The 21,924-nt window shown below is 48.5% G+C and overlaps 4 protein-coding genes and 1 pseudogene across 5 annotated transcripts; 1 reads left to right on the top strand and 4 right to left on the bottom strand.

The window, feature by feature from the left end:
- The first annotated feature begins 2,536 nt into the window (after window positions 1–2,536).
- LOC125543547 (late embryogenesis abundant protein Lea5-like) lies at window positions 2,537–3,287 on the top strand. Its single transcript, XM_048706922.2, has one exon. The coding sequence runs from the start codon at window positions 2,656–2,658 to the stop codon at window positions 2,941–2,943; it is 288 nt and encodes a 95-aa protein (XP_048562879.1). The 5' UTR covers window positions 2,537–2,655; the 3' UTR covers window positions 2,944–3,287.
- Window positions 3,288–4,414: 1,127 nt separating this feature from the next.
- Window positions 4,415–7,733, bottom strand: LOC125543546 (Dynein light chain type 1 family protein). The gene is made up of 3 exons (XM_048706921.2): window positions 7,323–7,733; window positions 7,099–7,204; window positions 4,415–4,806 (listed from the first exon to the last, which is right to left on the bottom strand). The coding sequence occupies exons 1-3, from the start codon at window positions 7,557–7,559 to the stop codon at window positions 4,724–4,726; spliced, it is 426 nt and encodes a 141-aa protein (XP_048562878.2). The 5' UTR covers window positions 7,560–7,733; the 3' UTR covers window positions 4,415–4,723.
- Window positions 7,734–8,823: 1,090 nt separating this feature from the next.
- Window positions 8,824–20,489, bottom strand: LOC125543545 (epoxide hydrolase 1-like). Of its 2 annotated transcripts, XM_048706919.2 has the most exons (5): window positions 19,978–20,489; window positions 19,701–19,883; window positions 10,180–10,209; window positions 9,794–10,035; window positions 8,824–9,233 (listed from the first exon to the last, which is right to left on the bottom strand). In XM_048706919.2, exons 1-5 carry the CDS (start codon window positions 20,272–20,274, stop codon window positions 8,987–8,989), a joined length of 999 nt encoding a protein of 332 aa, XP_048562876.1. In that variant the 5' UTR covers window positions 20,275–20,489; the 3' UTR covers window positions 8,824–8,986. The 2 variants fall into 2 exon arrangements, with proteins under 2 accessions (XP_048562876.1, XP_048562877.1); XM_048706920.2 differs by lacking the exon at window positions 10,180–10,209 and having other exon boundaries at window positions 19,978–20,479.
- LOC147979165 (uncharacterized) lies at window positions 10,343–19,694 on the bottom strand. The gene has a single exon (XM_087546767.1). It carries the CDS (start codon window positions 18,243–18,245, stop codon window positions 17,433–17,435), a length of 813 nt encoding a protein of 270 aa, XP_087402893.1. The 5' UTR covers window positions 18,246–19,694; the 3' UTR covers window positions 10,343–17,432.
- A 381-nt stretch (window positions 20,490–20,870) lies between the features above and the next one.
- Window positions 20,871–21,552, bottom strand: LOC147979164 (uncharacterized; annotated as a pseudogene).
- Between the last annotated feature and the right edge of the window lie 372 nt (window positions 21,553–21,924).

The following is a 21,924-nucleotide window of genomic DNA, read 5'->3' as shown; positions in this document are numbered from 1 at the left end:
TATTGTTTGTGAGTAAACATTTTTTTATTTATTTGCGCTCAAAAGGCAATTTAATCACAAATCATACATCCAACTGGGTTGAAACTTTCCCAGATTATAAGACGAAACATTTATGATTTATTAGAATTTTTTTCAATTTTTTTTTGAACAGTTTTAAAAAATTCGTTTAAAATATGAGTCAATCTGGTACGTCGGATTTTCAATGAACGGCTGATAGAAGAAGCTAAGGTACAATGAGACTTAGCTTCATAAAGTCACTGAAGCCGCGTCCGAGGGATTGAGCGTAGTAGCCACTGCTTTTTGTCGTTTCTTCTTTTTTTATCCTTGATTCTCAGATTACCCACCAAATTGGTTATTTCCTGCCTCCTCCGTGTTATAATCAATATATGTCAGCCATCAATTGAATCTTTTTAAAAAATAATCATAATTTTCAGGAAAATCCCCCTATTAACAATAATTAGCTCAACAGAAATTTTGGAAATTATTCCCTTCCTATCTTTTGTCTAGCCGTGAGGGTAACCTGGAGGCGACGATGATTCAATGACAATTGATTGCGGCGCCTTTTTCTTAGGGCATATACAATTGTGGCATACGAATATATATGCTTTATGATAAAAAATAATCTAAGGCACCTACATTAATTTTTCTCTTCAATGTAAGCTATCATTAGTGGACCTCATTATTAAATAGAAAATAAAGACTCTAGTACACATGCATCTTTACTTTTCATTTCAACCTTTTCAGCTTTGTCATCGGACCACACTTTTTTACTTCAAGCATCCGCCTCCTAGGGAGGATCCCGCTTCCCTATCCGAACCTACTTTACGTCATATTCGATCCTACATGGCATGCGAGGCATCACCTTGAGGCTATGTATTATACATGCCCTTAGTGACGGCGATTCGTAGGCCGTGGTAGCGCTCTAACAAGACCATGACCCGACACTGATCACTGCTCTGGCGCCGCAGCGCTCCCTCACGCAATGACGACCCGACAGCCATGGTGAATTGGTGATGCCCCCGCGCGGCGACGACCTCCATGAGCCGGCGCTGCACCCACACGCGAGGGAGACCAAGGGGCCGCAGCGTTGCATCTATGCGACGGTGACCCGCTGCATGCGAGTTGAAAAATTAATTTGGACGCTGATAACGCCCACACGTGTGATTTATTAGACATCCGCCCATACGCCGTGTGTGGTGTAAGCAGGAGGCAGCCCACACAGATCATGTGTGGGCGAACATTCGGACTGCCCATACGTGTGGGCGCCGCTACTTCGTGTCGCACGCCTAATGAACTACTACTCATCTTCACCCCGCGTGTGTGGCATAAAGCAAATCTGCCCACACGTCCTGGCGCATCCATGGGATGACAAATGTAGTTGCCATGTGTAAGTAACGATAGTTGCCGCATGTTCAAACTATAGTTGCCATGTGTGATAAACTACTTGCCCTACGTGGTCAAACAATAGTTGTCATGTGTGATTAACTAGTTGCCATGTGTAATTAACTAGTTGACTCGTGTGGTCCAATCATTGTTGCCATGTATGATTTATCATAGTTGCAATGCGTGATTACCTTTTTTTGAAATAAACGAAATTTTATTCATTAGCAATAACCAATACATCGTTTGTGAGAAGTGTTACAATTTCACTAAAAGGCTCCTCAAACCAAACCGAAGTCGAAAAAAATCTAGCTAATCTAGCAAGTTCATGTGCTACTTTATTTGCCTCTCTAGTTGCCACATACGCACAACTGCAGCTGCCGTCTAGCAACGAATCATAGTTGTCATGTGTGTTATCCTAGTTGCCACGTACGTGCAACTGCAATTGCCATCGAACAATGTACGAGTGTCGTGAGGGCGAAGAGCAGTTCATCCACACATGCGTGGACCAGGTGGTGACTGTGTGGCCAGAAATTAGTTCGTCCACACGGCGCAGTTGGCAACCGTGTGTTGCGGGTCGTGTGGATGAACTCTCCAACGCCTACACACATGATGCTGCCCACATGGCACTGAAAATCTAACAGATTTTTTTAAGATTCATGTAAAATAAAATCAACGTGTATCAACGAGTGTGGGTAAAGTGTAAACATGTCACACATGTGAGCGTTAATATTTCTAATTAATTTTAGTGCGCACCAAACCGAGAAGAGCTAGGGCAACTTCGCCGTTGACAACGAACCCAACACGACCTGGCTTATACTCCTCTCAAAAGTCCTAATTGCCACCAACTTTTTATTAAACGTGCGTCGCTCTCGCTGGCTCATGTCGACCGGGCGAGGCACGGCAACATCAGCTCGAGAAGAGTAAACAAAAATATCAAGTCGACTCTCTCAAAAAAAAATCAAGTCGACCACGTAGGAAGGAAGCGACGAACCCGCGGCGCCATTTCTTGCGTCCGTCGCGTCGGCACGTGCCGGTTCGCCGCGCTGAGTGACGGCGCCCAAAAGCCACCGAATCTTTGACAAAACCCCGTGCCGTTGGGCCCTTTTTACTGCGCCTGCCCCTCCCCGTCTCCCTTTATATACGGGCCCTGGCCTCTCTCGTTCCCCCACACCACCAAAGCCCACCAAGCCTCAAACGCCCACGTTGGAGCAGTGGCAGCAGCACAGAGCCAGAGCCAACCAGCCGTTCGATCGTCCAACGCAGACGGATCCGATGGCCCTCGCTCTCTCCGGCTCCGCTGCTGCCCGCGCGCTCGCCCAGCGGCTGGCCCCGGCCACCGCCAGGGGCTACGCGGCGGCGGCCTCCTCCGGGGCGATGAGGCGCGGCGCCGCGGCGGCCGCGGACGGGAAGGCGGCCAGGGAGGCCGAGAAGGCCGCGGCCGACGCCTCGTGGGTGCCCGACCCCGTCACCGGCCACTACCGCCCCGCCAACCGCGCCGCCGGCGCCGACCCCGCCGACCTCCGCGCCGCGCACCTCGGACAGACCTACGCACGGGCCTGAAGCCCGGCTCCACTCGACCCTCCTGGTCCCGCCATGGAAAACAGAACTGCTACCGCTACGTAACGAGGGAAGATAGAGAAGAGGCAGGCGGGGCTCGTTCGCCGCGCGCGGCTGTGCGGCTTCACGACGCATCTCATCATCATCGATCCTATACTACGGGGGAGATGCGGCCTGGACGTTTGGCTGTTTCCCATTGTGTTTGTGTGCGTGCGTGCGTGCGTGCGTCTGGGCTTGGATGCTCAGATCAGATGTATTTTTGGTCGAGCAGGGCTTGTACCTTTTACTTTTACAGTTAGGTATTATAATAACAAAAGAATCCAGCGTTTTTCTTGTTCCTAAACAAATGTTTCTTGCGTTTTCTTGCTATCTGATTCATTCTTGCGTTGATCCTGCAAATGGAGCTCCAATAAATATTGAATCTGCAAATGAAGCTCCAATAAATATTGAATTCATGCTCCTAAACACATATTCATTACTGGCTTACTGCTATAACCTATATAAAATCATTTAGACGTCGGTCCTGCAAATGAAGATTCAGTAGTACGGGGGCAGGGCAGTCACAGCTCGAGCCGCTGTACAGCAACCGCGTCGGGACACGGTGAAATGTTCCGGTGTCACGGACGTCTGACGACGTGCGCTGCTGCCTCAAACGCGCAACGTCAGCGTGTAGTTGTTCTTCTTTCTTTTTTCTCTTCAAATTTCACGTCAACACTGGTCGTGACATGTTGTATGTCATTTTTTAATACAATACGAATGCAGACACGTTCATACATACGCATATACACAACGGCTTTCTCAAAAACACCTGGTCGACTGTCTCTAAAGCACTAGGTGCGCGTGCGTAGGCTAATTATTAGGTCGCGCGGCGTCGTCACTGTTTGTGAACACTTTCTCACTGCCCGAGCAACATGGACATTGCTGCGCGCAGGCGGCATGGAATCAGGTCGCTTCGATCGAACGGACGTCGCCTTGTACTCACGACGGCGACCGGAAAGGAAAGCATCGCGTCTCACGGCACCGGCCGCACGTCGACGTCACGGGCTCGAGTGCGTCTACTCATATGTGAACCTTGTCATGCCAAAACGTCTCTCCGTTGCTGCTAACTCTGCGTCAAATCGATTGATCTTTCTTCCGTTAAGAAAACAACTGATCCTTCGTGAGATACGACGGTTTAGTATAGCTGACCAGAAAACAATGACAAGGATTATCCCGCGCGTGGAGAACCCAATTAAGAAGACACCCCGTGCTCGCATGATGGCCACCAGGAACCTAGATCGACGAGATCTTGCACCAGAAAGAGCCAAAAACCTCGAGTCCCAGGCTCCCAGCAGCGTGCCAGTTTTTTCAAAAAGAGAGTGCCCCGGCCTCTGCATCGCCATGCACACAGCCACAGCTGCTCCCCGGGTGACCAACCGCATGAACACACAACTAGTGCAGGTTATCCAGGGTGGGGCGTATGACTCAATACGACTATACGAGCAAAATGCAAATTCTGAATTTGACCATCCCACGAGGCCAGGACACTTGGCAAGTCAGTAGATCAGACAGTTTTTCGTACATTGTGGACGATGACTTCTCGCCCGATTTTGTGGCAATATTACAATGAGACAACGTCAACAACACCTAGCTGAAACAAAGCAAAACAAAGACACGATCTAAGATTTCACACCAACATGGAGTCGTTTCCAAATTTCTGATTTTCCAGTTCAGTTGCAGACGCGGATGAAAGAGGGGCACACAGGAGATTGACGCCAGGGGGAGAAGGGATCAGCTGCGCCCATCACCCAGACTTAAATAGCAAGACAGCTTTAGAATCAATGTAGAAATACACAAAGTAGTTCGTCTCGTGCGTCACGTAGGAACCTGCAAATGCGATGAAAAAATAATTAGCAACATTGCTTGCACTCGTATGTATCTTGTGTCGATAGCAAAGGGTCCGAGATCATCAGAGAAGTGCTGTAGATTATAACTAGTGAAAATATTGATTCATATCATTCGTAGCTTCCAGCATTTTAACTTCTCAAAAGGATCTCTTAGGCAAACCAGCAACCAGGTATGGGGGCAATAGTTTATCGCCCAGGATCAACAAATGAAACTCAAGACAACAAGTATATATAAGTAAAATACACCACTAGCCTCTTAAGTCCTAACTGCAACTCACTATGTAGTGTGGGAATGAAAATGGGAGGCAAATGGGGAGTAGTCAGTTTAAGTTATTATCTTTCAATGTTTTAGCAGCTAGCTGTTTCAACATATACCCAATCTCCCTACACCAACCAAGGGAACAGCTTAAAAAAAGAAATGTAATTATGTTCCCATCGTTTTTCAGCTCGCTTGTTACATTCCCAAGCAAATACAGAACTCCCTACAGTTTACCACAATCATACTGAATGGTTCTTTCTTTGGAGGTTTTTAACCTTCAGCTCATGGGCCCACATAAACTAAAGTCCCTGGATGGAACATACCAAAACAAATAATAACTCCAGTAGGACTGACAAAGTGTTTAGTATCCTCTTGACTGGTTTGAAAAGATGACACCCCTCTAAGAAAATCCACAAAAGCAATGCAAGACAAGAAATACACACAAGCTAAACCTTGGGAATTAAACAAATAAACACCAAAAATGGGCCAAAGAGAATATACTATGAGCAATTCACCCAATCATACTTATTAGATTGACTGATGAAATTAGTGAATCAAAATCTTTCTACATTTTCTACAAGACTGAGAAGCAAAGGTAAGCTTTCTCTAGCGTCTGTACAGCCAACTAGAGAGCCCTGATATTAACAAAATTTGTTCTTTCACTTTAGGATTTAGTTTTTGGGACATAATCACCAATACGACATGGAACCACGAGATCATCTAAAGGTCATGACATGGGATTTAACAGCTGGTATTGTGTCAAATGGAGCACCATTTATTGTTGTTGTTGTGGTCACAAACCAAACACCCATCTACCTTGATCAAACCAGCCTTACTCAAATGGTGGCAAACTGAGGCAACCATAGTGGCCAATCAAATAGGCCTAGCTCCTTTCAGGGTGAGGAGCGCAGCAAGTAATAAAAACCAATATAACAAAAGTAGAGCCATATTTGTTCCCTTGGTCCCCCTCTCTGTTTATTGGAAAAGAAAACTTGATGTGTTGCTAAAGTTTAGACTAACATCCGTCTACCTTGATCAAACCAGCCTTACTCCAATGGTGGCAAACTGAGGCAACCATAGTGGCCAATCAAATAGGCCTGGCTCCTTTCAGGGTGAGGAGCGTAGCAAGTAATAACAATCAATATAACAAAAGTAGAGCCATATGTTCCCTTGGCCCCCCTCTCCGTTTAATGTGTTGCTAAAGTTTAGACTAACAAATGTGAAGAAAATAATATTATAATACAAAGGAAAACATTGATTTGCAACCAAGATGCGGGATTTCAATAATCACAGCAAACACAAATGAGACGACTCTCTTGTCATGGGCCTAATGGCTATCATTGTTGTTTGGTCAGTGCCAGCTAAAGAGAAAAAAAACATGCATATCGACCATACGTGCAATAACTTAATGATTATCTGTATTCCTGATGCGACCTTCTACTGTAAAATGATCTGGCTTGCAAATAAATACTGTCAACAAACTCTAAGAAATCTGGTGAAATGAAACGGTTACCCCTCAGCTGAAAACACAACAAACTGAGTTATAGCTACGGAAAGTTGGATCTGGTTGATACCAGCGAGAACCTGAGCAAATACTTACATACATCCAAACGATGAGCCCTATGATCGAGGAATCACACTACATTAGCACATCCTATTTCCTAAGTGCCAACTTGCTTTTGCGTTAACCTAAAAGACATCAGATGATTTATCCTACGGCCCTTCTATTATTATTGGCCCTTCTAAGTACTTCTGAAGTACATAATCTAAAGGGTCACTCACTTATGCGGTTAACTTAGCATTCTATTGCTCCATCTGACATCCACAGAAATTATACCTCAGTCACTGTCTCCCCCTAGGAGATATATTCATCAACAGAAGTTTATGGTCGCCTCAGAAGAGAAGAAAATGGTCACGCTCAAGTAAGCCAAATCACCCGAAAGTACATCCACCACAGACGCATCCTCCGTACAAAGCTGTTTCGAAAAGAAATGGGGGAAGAGAAGAGATTACCGAAGTTGCGGCCGACGATGCAGTGCCAGGTGGGGCCGTGGTTCTTGTCGAACTCCTTCTTGATGTACTCCGCGATGTCCTTCTCCATGGTGTGCTTCTCAAACGCCTAGTATGCAGAACAAATAAATAAATAAATTCCCCACACCCAACAGCCCTGTCAGCCACGCTGGGACAGCGCGGCGGGACCAAATCGAGAATCCAATGTGCAGGGAGAAGGGGATTACGACGCGGGAGATGTCGAACGCCTCCTTCTGCATCTCCTCCTTCATGTCGGCGCTCTTGAGCGTGATCTTGTGCGCCGTGGGCGACGCGGCGGCCGGCGGCGGGGAGCCGAGCGCGGCGGTGGCGGAGGCGGTGAGCCTGCGGTCGGCGTCGGCCGGGGCCCGCGTCGCGTAGGGCGCCGGGTGGGAGGCGGCGACGGCGGCGGCGCCCGCGATCCCGCGCTTGAGCTCGTCGGACATGGCTGCGAATCTCTGGCGTGGAAGGCAGTGTGGCTTGTGGAATCTGTGGTGGAAGCAGTTGGATGGAGGAGCTCAGCGATTCCTTTCTCCACTCCGCCCTTTTCAAAGCCGACGGTGGCTGCTGCCGTGCTGCTTCATCATTGTACGGGAGGCTGGGCCTTCTAGCGGAAGCTAGTAGAGGGAAGCGGAACGCGCGGAACAAAAAAGTAGGGGAGGTAATGGGCTGCATACCTGAAGCACGCAGGGGTCAGCCCATACCCGAGTTACCGTAGCTACTACTAGCATGTGATTTTTTTCTGGGTTGTTCTAACACTTTCTTTTAGTTCATTGTTTTTGAGATAGCTCACCACTCATGTCAAGTGCCACACTTTTTTAAGTTGTGAAGATTCGCAAAACAAAAATTGTGAAGAATATTTGGAAGTGCAAACTTTTTTATAAAATACACGGACATTTATTGGAAAACCCGAAGATTTTTTTAAATTGGGAATAAAATTTTAAAACACAAACAATTTTGAAAATCCAAACATTGCATGAAATTGTGAATATTTTCTAAAAACACAATTTTCTTTTAGAAAATAGGCAAAAAAATTGAAAACATGAGCATTTTTTGAAATTTCTAAACAAAGGAAAAAAATAAAAAAAAACTTGAAAAAAACAAAGAAAACCAGTGAACAACGCCAAGATCATCGACAATCTGCTTCCCAGTTTGTTGATGGTAGTGTTAAAAAAAAGGCGCTATTGTACAATGTGAAGTTACTGGCAGTTCAGCATGTTCATCAACTACTCATGATACACCTAGCTACACCAGAAACTAACAAATTTCCCTCTGCAGGTCAGCATTGGAACGGTTGAGTTCCAGAGGCAGCGGAGCCGTACATCCCTTTCAAGATTTTCACGGCAAAACTCAGCTGCCCTAGAGGCAGAGGTGTTTCAGAACATCTCACACAACTGCTTCAACAAGCCTAAAGTAAAACACAAGCCTTCAATGGAAGAGTTTACGTTATTTTTGCAATATTTTGTTGTAAGTTTGAAGTTGAACTTAATTTAACAAGTCAAGCAATTCTATTTGCCCACAATAATAGGAAACTTGCCCCTACCCATATTCTTCCCATATGTTTGTCCACTACCTCAGTATGAACCTAACCAAAAGAAAAAAGAGGTCCAAAAGACAGACCCGAATAAAGAAGAAACGGTAATCTGGTGGTTTTTTCTATCGGTTTCAGCTGCTAAGATTTCACTGCTGCCCACAGGTTACACTTCCCTCTGCATAGAAACAGGAGGACATGAGAGTTCACAGAAATTCTTCTGTGACAATCAGACCATGGTTTTATTTAGAGAAAATTCAGTATCATGGCGTGTGTAATCGACAACTTATAAGTACATAAACAGCACCGAAACAAGTCGGTTCGCCGAGACTCTCTTGATAATCAGAACTTGCTGAAGAACTCGCAGATGTAATCTGAAACTTCATTAGGCTTCTCCTGGTTGCAGAAGTGACTCACTCCCTCCATAACAACCACATCCTCCAGATTCGGCACGCTCGCTTTCAAGCCACCCTTGTGAATGTAGTCTTTCACCCCCGGTACACTGTATGTAACGTCAAGGTCCCCAACGATGAATTTTGTTGCTATTTTTATTGGAGCTCCAGTCCATGGTGCAGAAAGCTCCCAATTCCTGCATGAACACGAAAGTAAGTTGAGCCAGATCTAACGCCTGCGTTAACTCTGGCAAAATGCCTTCACCCATAAAACTTATGAACTGAAGTTGGCACAATCAGATATGTAGTTACATACATACGTACATACGTACCTACGTGACATACACACATATACATACGTACGTACATATACGTGACATGCATGCACATACATACATACATCCATACACACGCACACACGCACACGCACGCACGCACGCACGCACCCGCGCGCGCGCGCACACACACACACACACAGACAGACAGATAGATAGATAGATAGATAGATAGATAAAATTGCTAAGAAAGAGCATGTTTCTGTACATTTTGCCACCAGGTTCCTAGTCTTTGTAGGTTACGACAACTAGCATTTAGGATGCAATTCCCCTCATCTGATAACTCGAAAGCATAAAGTTACGCAGTACAGAGTATATCATCAGTAACCAATTGAAATGAAGTAACTTTCCTGGCTAACATTAGTAAATAAAGCACTAAATTGTAAAACCAAGACAGTGAGAATGGGCCGTAGGTGACATACAAGTCCATGCATCTGTAGTAGTTAAGCCCTCCTGTAAACCCTGTCTTCTCAAATTTGTCTGCATAGTAGGAAATATCTTCTTCAGACAACCATGGAGGGCAAGTACCATCCGAATCTAGTGAGTCAAAGAAGGTCTTGTCCTTGGGTAGAATAGGAGGAGCTGGTTTGCGCATTCCAAAGACCGTCTTAAACTTATGACTATTGTCGTATAGAGCAAATTCAGCTTCAGCGACTCCAGGCTCCTGCATGCATAATTCAGTAATGCATATGAACGACTGTTTCCTACAAACCAAATCTGAAGCGATGTTGGTGCAGAGGAAAACTATATCTAAGAATAAGCAATTAAACAGCAATATCTAGTACTGTGTCAGGAGATACTTTTAAACCTGAGTCTGCAGGTAGGAATTGTTGAAGTCCTATACTCGAAAAAGAAATCCAGGCGATGACAAGATAGACAATTATAATCTGTCAGTCAGTTGAATGTTTTTAAGGCTAACTGTAATCACTGTAATACTCCGTATTGTTATTTACAGCTCTGCAAAAGGGATGTTGTTGTTAGGAATATGCAACTTGTATTCCCATGGGGCCATAGGCCAGTATATATACATGTACAGGTGCAGGTAATATACAGAAAACCCCTTATACAATGGGGTAAAGACAAAAGGAAAAGGCTACATGGATATATAGATATAACTCTAACACCCCCCCTCAAACTCATGGTGGATAAACAACCCTGAGTTTGGAGAGATAGAAGCCATGCTGTGCTCTAGTTTGGGCCTTCGTAAAGAAATCCGCCAACTGTAACTCGGAAGGCACATACTGAAGAGCAATAACCCGATCCTGCACACCAGCGCGCACATAAAAAGCATCAACACCAATATGCTTGGTGAGCTCATGCTTCACAGGGTCGCGCGCAATGCTAATAGCACTTGTACTGTCGGACAGTAGAAGAGTGGGTGTAGTGACAAAAACACCAAAATCCTGAAGCAACCACCGTAACCAAGTCACCTCTGCCGTCAAAAGAGCCATAGCTCGCAACTCAGCCTCTGCACTCGAACGGGAAACTGCAGTCTGTTTCTTCGTCTTCCAGGCAATGAGAGAACCACCAAGAAAAACACAGTAAGCAGAAAGTGAACGGCGATCCGAGGGATCACTAGCCCACGTAGCATCCGAATAGGCCTGAAGCTGTAATGAACCGGAGCGAGGAAACAACAGACGGTGAGAGATCGTGCCTCGAAGATATCGAAGAACACGAAGGAGGTGACTGTAGTGAACCGAAGTGGGAGCAGAGACAAACTGACTCAGAATATGGACTGGATAAGATATATCCGGTCGAGTGACAGCTAGATAGACAAGAATCCCAACAAGATGACGATAACGCGTCGGATCAGACAAGGGGTCACCATCAGTATCACGAAGGTGAACATTGAGCTCCATGGGAGTCTCAACAGTGCGCTCATCAGTGAGAGCAGCACGAGCAAGAAGATCCTGGATATACTTTTCCTGGGAAATAAAAAAGCCATCAGAGGTAGAAGAGACTTCGATCCCAAGAAAGTAGCGAAGAGGGCCAAGATCAGACATCAGAAACTGCTCACTAAGACGGGCCTTCACAAAGGCAATGTACTCAGGGTCATCGCCAGTGATGATCATGTCATCAACATAGAGAAGAAGAGTCCGACCACGAGCAGAAATGTGGACAAATAACGCTGGATCATGATCACTCGCCGAAAAACCAGCGGCAGTCACCACAGAGGCAAAACGCTCAAACCAGGCGCGAGGGGCTTGCTTAAGGCCATAGAGAGAGCGACGAAGACGACGGACCATGCCATCAGGAACAGAATACCCAGGTGGGGGCTGCATGTATACCTCCTCACGCAGCTCACCATTAAGAAAGGCATTCTTAACATCAAGCTGAGAAACAGACCAATGGCGAATAGAGGCCACGGCGAGAAGTGTGCGGATAGTGGTCATATGGGCCACAGGAGCAAATGTCGCATCGTAATCACGACCATGCTCCTGCTGAAAACCACGAGCCACAAGACGAGCTTTGTAACGCTCAAGAGAACCATCCGAGCGAGTCTTAACCTTGTAGACCCACTTACAAGTGATGGGACGAACACCGGGAGGAAGAGAAACAAGATCCCACGTGCCAGTGCGCTCAAGAGCAGCAAGCTCCTCTGCCATCGCAAACTGCCATTCAGGATGAACAACAGCATCGCGATAAGACGTAGGCTCAAGTACAACCGAAAGAGCATATCGACTAGGAGAATAGCGGTCAGGGGGAGGGCGAGGCCGAACCCGAAGACCATAAGTCGGCTGAGATGAGGAGGACGCCGCACCAGAAGTAGATGGCACGTCAGTGGATTTATCCACAACACGTGGACGACGAGTATAATGAAAAGGAAAGGAGGGAAGAGGTGGAATCACTGGAGGTGAAGACGGGGAATGTAGCGATGATGAAGGTGGAGAAGGGGAAGGTATCGGTGATGAAGGTGGAGTTGGGAAATGTGTCGGTGATGAAGGTGGAGAGTCATGCGATGAGGGAGGGGAAGAATCTGTAGGAGAGGATGGCGTCGGATCTGCAACAGCAGGACGAGGAATAGGAATACTGGGCACAGAGGGAGGCGTGTCAGGAAAAGTGAGGAAAGAGATATCCTCCACTGAAAAGGTCGAGGAAGATGGACGCGGGTAGAAAGGACGAGACTCGTCAAAAGTTACATCCCGAGAAATACGCATCCGACGACCGATAGGATCCCAACAACGATAGCCCTTATGCTCGTCACTATAGCCTAAGAAGACACACTCAACAGACTGAGCGGTCAGTTTGGTGCGTTCACGAGGGGCAAGAAGAACATAGCAAACACAACCAAACAAACGAAGCGTTGAGTAATCAGGAGAACGATCAAAGAGACGCTCGAAAGGAACACCGCCCTGCAAAGCAGTGGACGGCTGAAGGTTGATGAGATGGGTGGAAGTGGAGACAGCCTCAGCCCAAAAGTGAGGCGGCGATCATCAACGCACGAGCCGTCTCAAGAAGGTGACGATACTTGCGCTCAGCCACGCCATTCTGAGCATGAGCACCAGGACAAGAGAACTGAGCAAGAGTATGTGACGCCCCGAGACCGATGTGCCAGGTGTCCTCCAGTTATTCGCTGTCGTTGCCATGTCATTTGCTTGCGTGTTGCATTTCATCATGTCATCATGTGCATTGCATCATCATGTTTTCAAAACTTGCATTCGTCCGGGTTCTCCTCGTTCCTTCCGTTGTCTGCTCTGAGTCCAAACACACTTGCACGCGCCCGCGGCATGTCCAAAATATTATTTTATAAGTGGCCGGAAAATGTTCTCGGATTGGGTTGAAAGTTGGCGTGTGGTCTTATTATAGTATAGATAGACCGCCTGTCAAGTTTCATCGCAATCGGAGTCCGTTTGATGCCCCAACGGATAAATATAGCGGCAATAGTAGCCGGTCTTTTCGTCGGACGTTTTCGGTCCCCAAAAACCATGCCGGACTGCATCTCTCCCCTCTCCTCTCAGCCTAACCCTCCTGCAAAGCCCACTTCCACTCACCTGCAGCCCACCTACTCCATCCTCGCGACCGGAGCCATCGGATCGCGATCGGAGGGTCCGAAAACCCCCCTAAACCCCCTAACCCTAGAACCTGCCCTATATAAACCTCCTCCCCTTCCATTTTGGGCAGCTACCTACCCCTCCTCCTAAATTTCCGTGCCCCAATCATCCTCCAGCCGCCTCCCACCTCCTTTCCTTGAAATCCGTGCGTGCCCGCTCCCCCGCCGCCACTTGTCGCCGCCCCAATCGCCGCGCCGCCACCAGAACCCACCTAAGCGCCGCTCCCCTCCAATCATGCGTCGCCACGCGTCCCCCTGCCTCCCGCGCCGCCGTGGCCCGCCTAGGCCCGGGATGAGCCCGCGGAGCTCATCGGGGCCCGTCCTCGCGCTCGCGTCCTCCCTGCACTCCGTCGCCCGGACCCTGAGCGCCGCTCCTCCCGATCCAGCCTCCACGTCGCCGGTCGGAGGACCCCGCCGCCTCGACGCGTCCTCCGATGACCGGACCTCGCCGGCGCGCCGCCATCTCTCAGGCCAGACCCGCGCCTCTCCCTTTCTTCTCCTATTTTCTTCCCCTCTCTCTCTCAACTGTTCCCTCTCTCACCAGGGACTGCTGCCGGAGAGAGCTTCCCGACCCACCGACCTCGCCGTCGCCGAGAATGAGGTCCTTGGGGCCAAATCCGCCCAGGCCTTCCCGTCTCGCCTTGCCTCGTCTGCGCCTCGGAGCATCGCCGTTTCGCCACCGCTGCCATGTCTCGTCTCGCCTCGGCAAGAGGTCGGGGACGATCCCTCTGCGCGTGGGCCCCGTCCAGCGCCCCATGGGCCCATGGCCTCCAAGGCCTAGCTTGCCCGTCGACCCACCTGACCGGCCGCCGGCCTGTCTCGCCTACTGGGCCTCGGTCCACTAGGGTGAGCACCCAGTCTGCCTCTGTTTCGGCCCATAAAGTTTTTTTCAGGTTCTGCGTTTTTCCTATTTATCCAGAGACGTCTGTTTTGCAGAAAAACCCTCTTAGTACATGCATATAATAACTTAATAACTAAGCATCATATGGAAAAACTTAATATATGAAACTTGCTCAGAATTTTGTCTAGTTTAATAATATGCAACTTTCATCGATGTTTAAAATGTTTAAAATGATGTTTATTTAAATTTGCTCCTATGCCATGCTAAAATGATTTAATTCATAACTATTCAACCGTAGCTCCGAATTGAATAAACTTTATATGGAAATGGGGTAGAAAAATGTCTAGTTTAACATGGTGGCATCACTTTGCATGTTTAACAACTATAAAATATGGTTTAGGGCAGAACAGTACCAAACCTAATATATGCACATGGGGATTTACCGGAATTTGTTGTTCGTTGTTTCCGGCCTCATTTAACCTTGACTAGATAGGTAGTTTACCTTTGCTTCACCCTCTTGCCATGTTTAACAACATTTAATATTGTTGGGTTCATAAACAAGATCGAACTAAATAAGTCATGTGGTGTTTTCTTCAATATGCAACTCCGTTGCATATTGAGCTCCACTTAATTTGTAGTTTTGTTTGTGCATTTTGCCATGCCATGCCTCTTTAAACCGGACATGCATCATACTTGATTGTGCATCATGCCATGTTATGTGATGGTTGTTTTACCATGTTGTATGCTTCTTTTCCGGTGTTTGCTTCTTCAGGTTGGATCCGGTAACGTCGTGTTGTGAGGTTTCGTTCGTCTACGTCCGTTTGTCTTCGTCATGAACTCGTTTTTCTTCCTTGCGGGATCTCAGGCAAGATGACCATACCCTCGAAATCATTTCTATCTTTGCTTGCTAGTTGCTCGCTCTTTTGCTATGCCAATGCTACGATACCTACCACTTGCTTATCATGCCTCCTATATTGTTGAACCAAGCCTCTAACCCACCTTGTCCTAGCAAACCGTTGATTGGCTATGTTACCGCTTTGCTCGGCCCCTCTTATAGCGTTGTTAGTTGCAGGTGAAGATTGAAGTTTGTTCCTCGTTGGAACATGGAGATGTTGTTCCTTGTTGGAACATGTTTACTTGTTGGGATATCACAATATATCTTATTTAATTAATGCATCTATATACTTGGTAAAGGGTGGAAGGCTCGGCCCTATGCCTGGTGTTTTGTTCCACTCTTGCCGCCCTAGTTTCCGTCATATCGGTGTTATGTTCCAGGATTTTGCGTTCCTTACGCGGTTGGGCTATTATGGGAACCCCTTGACAGTTCGCCTTAAGTAAAGCTTTTCCAGCAATGCCCAACATTGGTTTTACCATTCGCCACCTAGTCTCTTTTTTCCCTTGGGTTTCGCGGACTCAAGGGTCATCATTATTTTACCCCCCGGGCCAGTGCTTCTATGAGTGTTGGTCCAACTTGTCAGCCGCCGGTGGCCACCAGGGGCAACTCTGGGCTGGCCTACCGGAAGTTTAGACAATCCGGTGTGCCCTGAGAAAGAGATATGTGCAGCTCCTATCGGGTTTTGTCGGCACATTCGGACGGTGTTGCTGGTTTAGTTTTACCCTGTCGAAATGTCTTGTTGTACCGGGATACCGAGTCTGATCGGAATGTCTCGGGAGGAGGTCTATTCCTTCGTTGACCGTGAGAGCTTGTGATGGGCTAAGTTGGGACACCCCTGCAGGGATTTGAACTTTCGAAAGCCGTGCCCGCGGTTATGGGCAGATGGGAATTTGTTAATGTCCGGTTGTAGATAACTTGAACCTTAACTTAATTAAAATGATTCAACAGCGTGTGTTACCGTGATGGTCTCTTGCCGGCGGTGTCCGGGAAGTGAACACGGTGTTGGAGTTATGCTTGACGTAGGTTGTTATAGGATCACTTCTTGATCATACTTTTATCGACCGTGCTTTGCTTTCTCTTCTCGCTCTCATTTGCGTATGTTAGCCACCATATATGCTAGTCGCTTGCTGCAGCTCCACCCCATACCTTTACCTTACCCATAAGCTTAAATAGTCTTGATCGCGAGGGTGCGAGATTGCTGAATCCCCGTGGCTCACAGATACTTCCAAAACCAGCTTGCAGGTGCCGATGAGACCGTGCAGATGACGCAACCAAGCTCAGGAGGAGCTCGATGAAGATCTTGTCCTTTGTGTTGCTTCGTTCTAGTTGATCAGTAGTGGAGCCCAGTTGGGGTCGATCGGGGACCTTTGTCGCATTTGGGGTTCTTCTTTTATTTTGGCTCCGTAGTCGGACCTTGTTTGTATCTGGATGATGTAATGCTTTATTCATGTAATTGTGTGAAGTGGCGATTGTAAGCCAACTATGTAACTTCTTCCCCTATTTTATTACATGGGTTGTGTGAAGATTACCTCACTTGCGACATTGCTTTCAATGCGGTTATGCCTCTAAGTCGTGCTTCGACACGTGGGAGATATAGTCGCATCGAGGGCGTTACAGAGTACCCTGCTCGGCAAGAAATCCACGCAACATCTTGGAGATATACTCTCAAGCAGAGTCAGCACGGAACACACGAATAGGCGTAGAAAACTGAGTGTGAATCATGGCAGCAAAACGCTTATAGATAGATAAGACCTCACTACGAGAAGACATAAAATATATCCATGTGTGTCGAGAGAAATCATCTATAAAGATAATATAGTAGCGATGACCTCCCTTCGAGGCAAAGGGAGCTGGACCCCAAACATCAGAGTGAACAAGGTCGAAAGGACGCTGAGACACGGTCTCGCTATGAGGATAAGGTAACTGGATCTGTTTACCGAGACGACAACCTTGACAGTCTAAAGACACACCGCCGGAGACGGATCCAAGAAGACCGCGTCGAACTAAAGAGGAGAGACGAGAGCCACACAAATGACCAAGGCGATGATGCCACTGCTGAAAAGAGCTGGTAGACAAGGCAATAGAGGCGGAGAGACTGGCGGTGGTAGCAGCGGAGGGTAGGTGAAGCCAGTCAAGCTCCCAGAGACCCTGAGAGTCACGGCGCCGGGGGCCAGCACCAAGGAGAGCACCGGTATGACGGTCCAGAACGGAACAAGAGTCAAAGTCGAGAATGACACGACAACCAGAGTCAACAATCTGGCCACCAGACATGAGCTACATGGTTAGTCGGGGAACATGAGCAACATCAGGAACATGAAAAGATGAAGTGCTAAGAATGCCCCGGCCAGTAACCGGGAGAGAGGTACCATCAGCAGTAAGAACATGAACAGGAGAATCGAGAGGTCGAGTAGAGGACAGGGTGGACGAATCATGAGTCATATGAAAAGATGCTCCAGTATCAAGAATCCACGGAGATGTACCTGCTTGTGTAGAAGGTGGTTCCACAATGCCAGAAGAGTCGGTAGCAGAACCAGCAGAACCCGTCGATGAAGAACCAGAGGACACAGCTAGCAAGCATCGAAGTCGTGTAATCTCCTGCTCAGTCAAAGGCTCAGCTGAAGAGGTCGATGAAGATGCACCCGGCAACAAAGAGCCGGAGGCAATCAGCAGATCACGAAGTCGGACAATCTCCTGCTCGGTGAAGTACATAGCCGAAGTAGTTGGCGCAGGATCACCGAAAAAGTAGCGCCCACCACCATCTGTGGAAACCGCTAGAGGAGGCGGTGTAGCATGACTAGTATCATCTGCAGAGCCCGAAGGTGGAGACGAGGGCGCATGCAGACAAGCCCCGAGAGCCAAGGGAAGGCGCGTGTGCGAGGCGTGGTCGATGGAGTCATCTGCACCAACAGAGCGGGTGAAAGTCGCGAGAGGAGTCGGTGTAGAGCGACAATCACCGTGCGCGGAAGACGACAAAGAACATGACATCACGGTTGGACGAGCACCAAGCACCGAGAGATGGTGCATGTGCGAGACGGGGTCAGTATAAGGGACGCCGTCGAAAGGCAACCGGCAGCAATGCCCGCACATCTGCTCGAACAAAGTGACTTTTTTTAAGCCTGTCAGGCTGCCAACCGGTCAAAGCAGCTGATCAGATTAGGAGTAGCAGCTGCACCACGTAGTGGACCAGATCAGGAGCAGCAGCAGCACCACGTAGCGGCAGGAAGCAGCAGCTGCACCACGTAACGCAAGACAGAGCAGCAGAAGAGACCAGCTGGGCACACGGGCGGATAGAGACTTGCGGCTGGATCAGGGGAGAGACCGCGGTGGATGGGAGTAGAGCAGCAGCGGCCGCCTCGGCGGGAGTAGCGGAACGGGTGGAGCAGCGCAGCCGGAGAGGAGAAACGCAGCGGCGTGATTGGATCTGAGCACGAGTTGCGCGTGCGGAAAAAAAAAACCTAAGCTCTAATACCATGTTAGGAATATGCAACTTGTATTCCCATGGGGCCATAGGCCAGTATATATACATGTACAGGTGCAGGTAATATACAGAAAACCCCTTATACAATGGGGTAAAGACAAAAGGAAAAGGCTACATGGATATATAGATATAACTCTAACAGTTGTGTGCTCCCTGAATTTTTTTTGTGCTTGTTACAGAGATGTTTTCCCCTATACTTACGGATACACGTTCAATTCCTTGTGTTGCTACAGATCAAAATGGATTAAAACAAGACCAAATCATCTACATCTGCTAACATATCAGGCATTTGTCATGTCAAACATGTGATGTGGCCTGAAAGTGAGCAGACCGCCATCACCGAGTGAAATCTTTATAACAGTAAAGATAAAGATCCATGTTGTTGTTTGCAAAGCATGGTGTCTTTCAAGAAAATGCTTTTACTTGGAGCCTTGCACACTCCATATCTTGAAAATGCGATATTCTAATTTTTGGGTTTCAACAAAAGCACAATGTCAATAAGAACTAAAGTTTGTTACTGAAGATTTATAGTACTTAAGGTACTCGGGTTCCTAACCTGATAAGGACATAGGTGTGATTGCATAGCAAATAAAGCTTCAACAAATAAATTTGGCATATTTCAAGAAACAATGGTTTTACCTACTATGTATCTCAGGAATGCGATAATGTTAAGTTACCAGCTTCAAAAAAGACAATACGAAGTATCCAATTTCAATTGAACCAATAACTCAATTTCCTTAGTGAAAAACACTACTCAACCTCCAATCCAATATACCGATATTTCTTGTTTATTACCATTTCTCCATTGTTATCTATCTGGAATTCCGAAGTTCGAATAATCTAGTTTGGTTCGATCCCTTGGTAAGCATCACGAACAGCCCACCATGAAGACAATCGTCTAACATACGAAATTATGCCAACAACTATGAACCGGTTCAATTGTTTTGCCACGACCAGTAAACAGACCCCTATCCAATAAAGTCGTCAGGACAGATGAACACAACTCATAATGACATTGATTCTGTCTGCTATAAGCAGGACAGAAAGGAGATGAAGGGCTCCACCTGGAAACGGCACATGTAGTGGTCTTCCCCGCACAAGGCCCTGACGACCTGGAGCGGGCTCCCCTCGGAGCTGCGCGGGTGGTAGGCCACGCTGAGGTTAACGAGCGCCCGCACAAGGTCCGGCCGGAGCAGGCAGAGCTGCCATGCCACGAGTGCGCCCCAGTCGTGCCCAACCACGAACACCTGCCACGCGAACCCGAGAATCGAACAGCAATCTTAGCAAGGAGCATGGCCGGCGTGGGGGATCTCGAAGGGCGAAGGGGTTCGATGCTAAGACCTGGGGCTGAGCGAGGTCGGCGATGAGGGCGACGAGGTCGCCGACCAGGTGGAAGATGGAGTAGGAGCCCGCGGAGGGCGGGACGTCGGAGTCGCCGTAGCCGCGCATGTCGGGCGCGACGGCGCGGAAGCCCCGGGCCGCCAGGGCGACCATCTGGTGGCGCCAGCCGTACCAGAGGTCCGGGAAGCCGTGCACGAGCAGCACCACGGGACCGTTCTCGGGCCCCACCTCCGCCACGTGCAGCCGCACCCCCTTGGCCACCTCCACCATCCGGTGCCGCACCCCCTCCGGCTCCATCGCTGCCGCTGCTTCTCTCGCGCTCGTGGCCCGCCGAGGGATTGACTATCCGGTGGTTTTGGGGTAGCCTGCGCGCGCTGCTTCGGGTGCGTCGCCGGCCGCTGGCTGTGTGGCTAAACGGGCGAGGATTTCGTGGCTTGTGGGGGCGGCCGGACGGGTGCTGGCAAGAGGAGTTTTTGGCAGCTTGCCGAAATTTCGCACACCTTGGACTTGGATACTTGGATTGGACATTTGGACTGGACCGGGTGTCGCGGCTCTCTTTCGTCGTCGTCGTTCGTTAGTACCAGTAGACTTCAAGACTGCCGCATATGCATTCAGAGGATCTCAACAGCCGCGCGTTAAAAAAAAAATCAGAATACAGCATCGGGAGAGTCAGGTTTTGTGCGCGGCGATTCGCTGGCTTCAGCAACCGTCACAAAATAAAGCACGTCCAAACCGCTTTAGCAGGCGCGCTATATTTCATCTTTTTTATATGAACTGCGATTCGATACATATTTAGTTCCAATAGTACAAATATGGAGATAGATCGGCATATAGCCTGCTTCTATGATACAAAATAGTACATAGATAGTTCATAGTCTTCTCCTAGCCTGCTTTTACGATACAAAATAAAACGAAAAAGTACTACTACTTGTCATTTTCCGACTCAGATTCTGTCTCGGTGATGTCCTCCTCCGACGTCTGAGCGTAGGCGTCAAAGAACCGCTTGTCGTTGGAGTCCTAGGACGACGCATCTTTTAGCTTGATGTTGAATTTAGCGAACGTGGAATCGTCGCGATAGGCGGCTCGCTCCTTCCTCCTCTCCTCCCTCTCCGCCCTCTCCGCCCTCCTTTCGGCGAAGAACTGTTCCTCGTTGATGATGTCTTGCGGGAAGCGTTGGCTCCACAGCGTCATGGCTTTTCTCGTCCATCTCGGCTAGGCTGAGACGGCGCTCCCGCCTCCGGTTCTTGCAACGATCCTCGTCGGTGATAAGCCGCGGGAAAGGCGCCAACTCCAGTGCCCGCTCCCGCGTCACCACGTCGGTGAAGTTCATGTCCCAACGGGATCGCCGGAGGCGCCACGCCGCAGCGTCGTACGCGCAGGCGCCATCCTGAGCGGTGTCGAAGGTTCCGAGGCCGAGACGCACGCCGCCGCCCGACCGAATCTCGGCGGAGTAGGTGCCGGACGGACGCACGCGGACGCCGTGGTAGCCCGAAGCTCCCCGACAGCGAGGTGGCATGGTGGCGCGGTGGTGTCGTGTCGGCGGCGAGGAGAGAAAACGGTAGAGGGAGCGAGAGAGAGCAGCAGAGGGCGTTGTAATTTATAGGCGCGTCGGACGCGGTGCGCCAAATCTAGCGCGAGAGTTGCCGCCTTTTTCCCCCGCGGGTTAGTTTCCCGCCACCGCTGGAGCGCACGAAAACGTTCCACGCGCGCTAAAAAGCCAGTTTACCGCGCGTGCACGTCTTTTGGCGCGGCTGTTGGAGATACTCTTAGAGCATGGTTAATAGTATAGCCAGCTGTTAGCCATATGATCTTGCCACGTCATCTATAGTCAGCCTTGTAGCCGACAAGTATAATAGATGCGTATAAATTTGTACTATTTTATTGATACATGGTCCACCTCTCGCTCTCACAGAGTGTCTAGGAGCACGTGCTACAGTCGGCTGTTAG

Source organism: Triticum urartu, chromosome 3A (genome assembly GCF_056163025.1).
Source record: "Triticum urartu cultivar PI428250 chromosome 3A, HENAU_Tu73, whole genome shotgun sequence".
Taxonomy (NCBI): domain Eukaryota; kingdom Viridiplantae; phylum Streptophyta; class Magnoliopsida; order Poales; family Poaceae; genus Triticum; species Triticum urartu.
The sequence above is the reverse complement of the archived record's forward strand: the minus strand, read 5'-3'. Positions and strand labels throughout refer to the sequence as shown.

Coding starts and splice junctions, on each gene's coding strand:
- LOC125543545 (XM_048706919.2), bottom strand. CDS start 20,274: ATGGAGCCGGAGGGGGTGCGGCACCGGATGGTGGAGGTGGCCAAGGGG. Junction 19,884..19,977: donor CCGACCTCGCTCAGCCCCAG/GTCTTAGCATCG, acceptor TTCGCGTGGCAG/GTGTTCGTGGTTGGGCACGA. Junction 10,036..10,179: donor ATTCCTACCTGCAGACTCAG/GTTTAAAAGTAT, acceptor TTATGCATGCAG/GAGCCTGGAGTCGCTGAAGC.
- LOC125543546 (XM_048706921.2), bottom strand. CDS start 7,559: ATGTCCGACGAGCTCAAGCGCGGGATCGCGGGCGCCGCCGCCGTCGCC. Junction 7,205..7,322: donor CGTTCGACATCTCCCGCGTC/GTAATCCCCTTC, acceptor TCTGCATACTAG/GCGTTTGAGAAGCACACCAT. Junction 4,807..7,098: donor CATCGTCGGCCGCAACTTCG/GTAATCTCTTCT, acceptor TCGCATTTGCAG/GTTCCTACGTGACGCACGAG.
- LOC147979165 (XM_087546767.1), bottom strand. CDS start 18,245: ATGTGCGGGCATTGCTGCCGGTTGCCTTTCGACGGCGTCCCTTATACT.
- LOC125543547 (XM_048706922.2), top strand. CDS start 2,656: ATGGCCCTCGCTCTCTCCGGCTCCGCTGCTGCCCGCGCGCTCGCCCAG.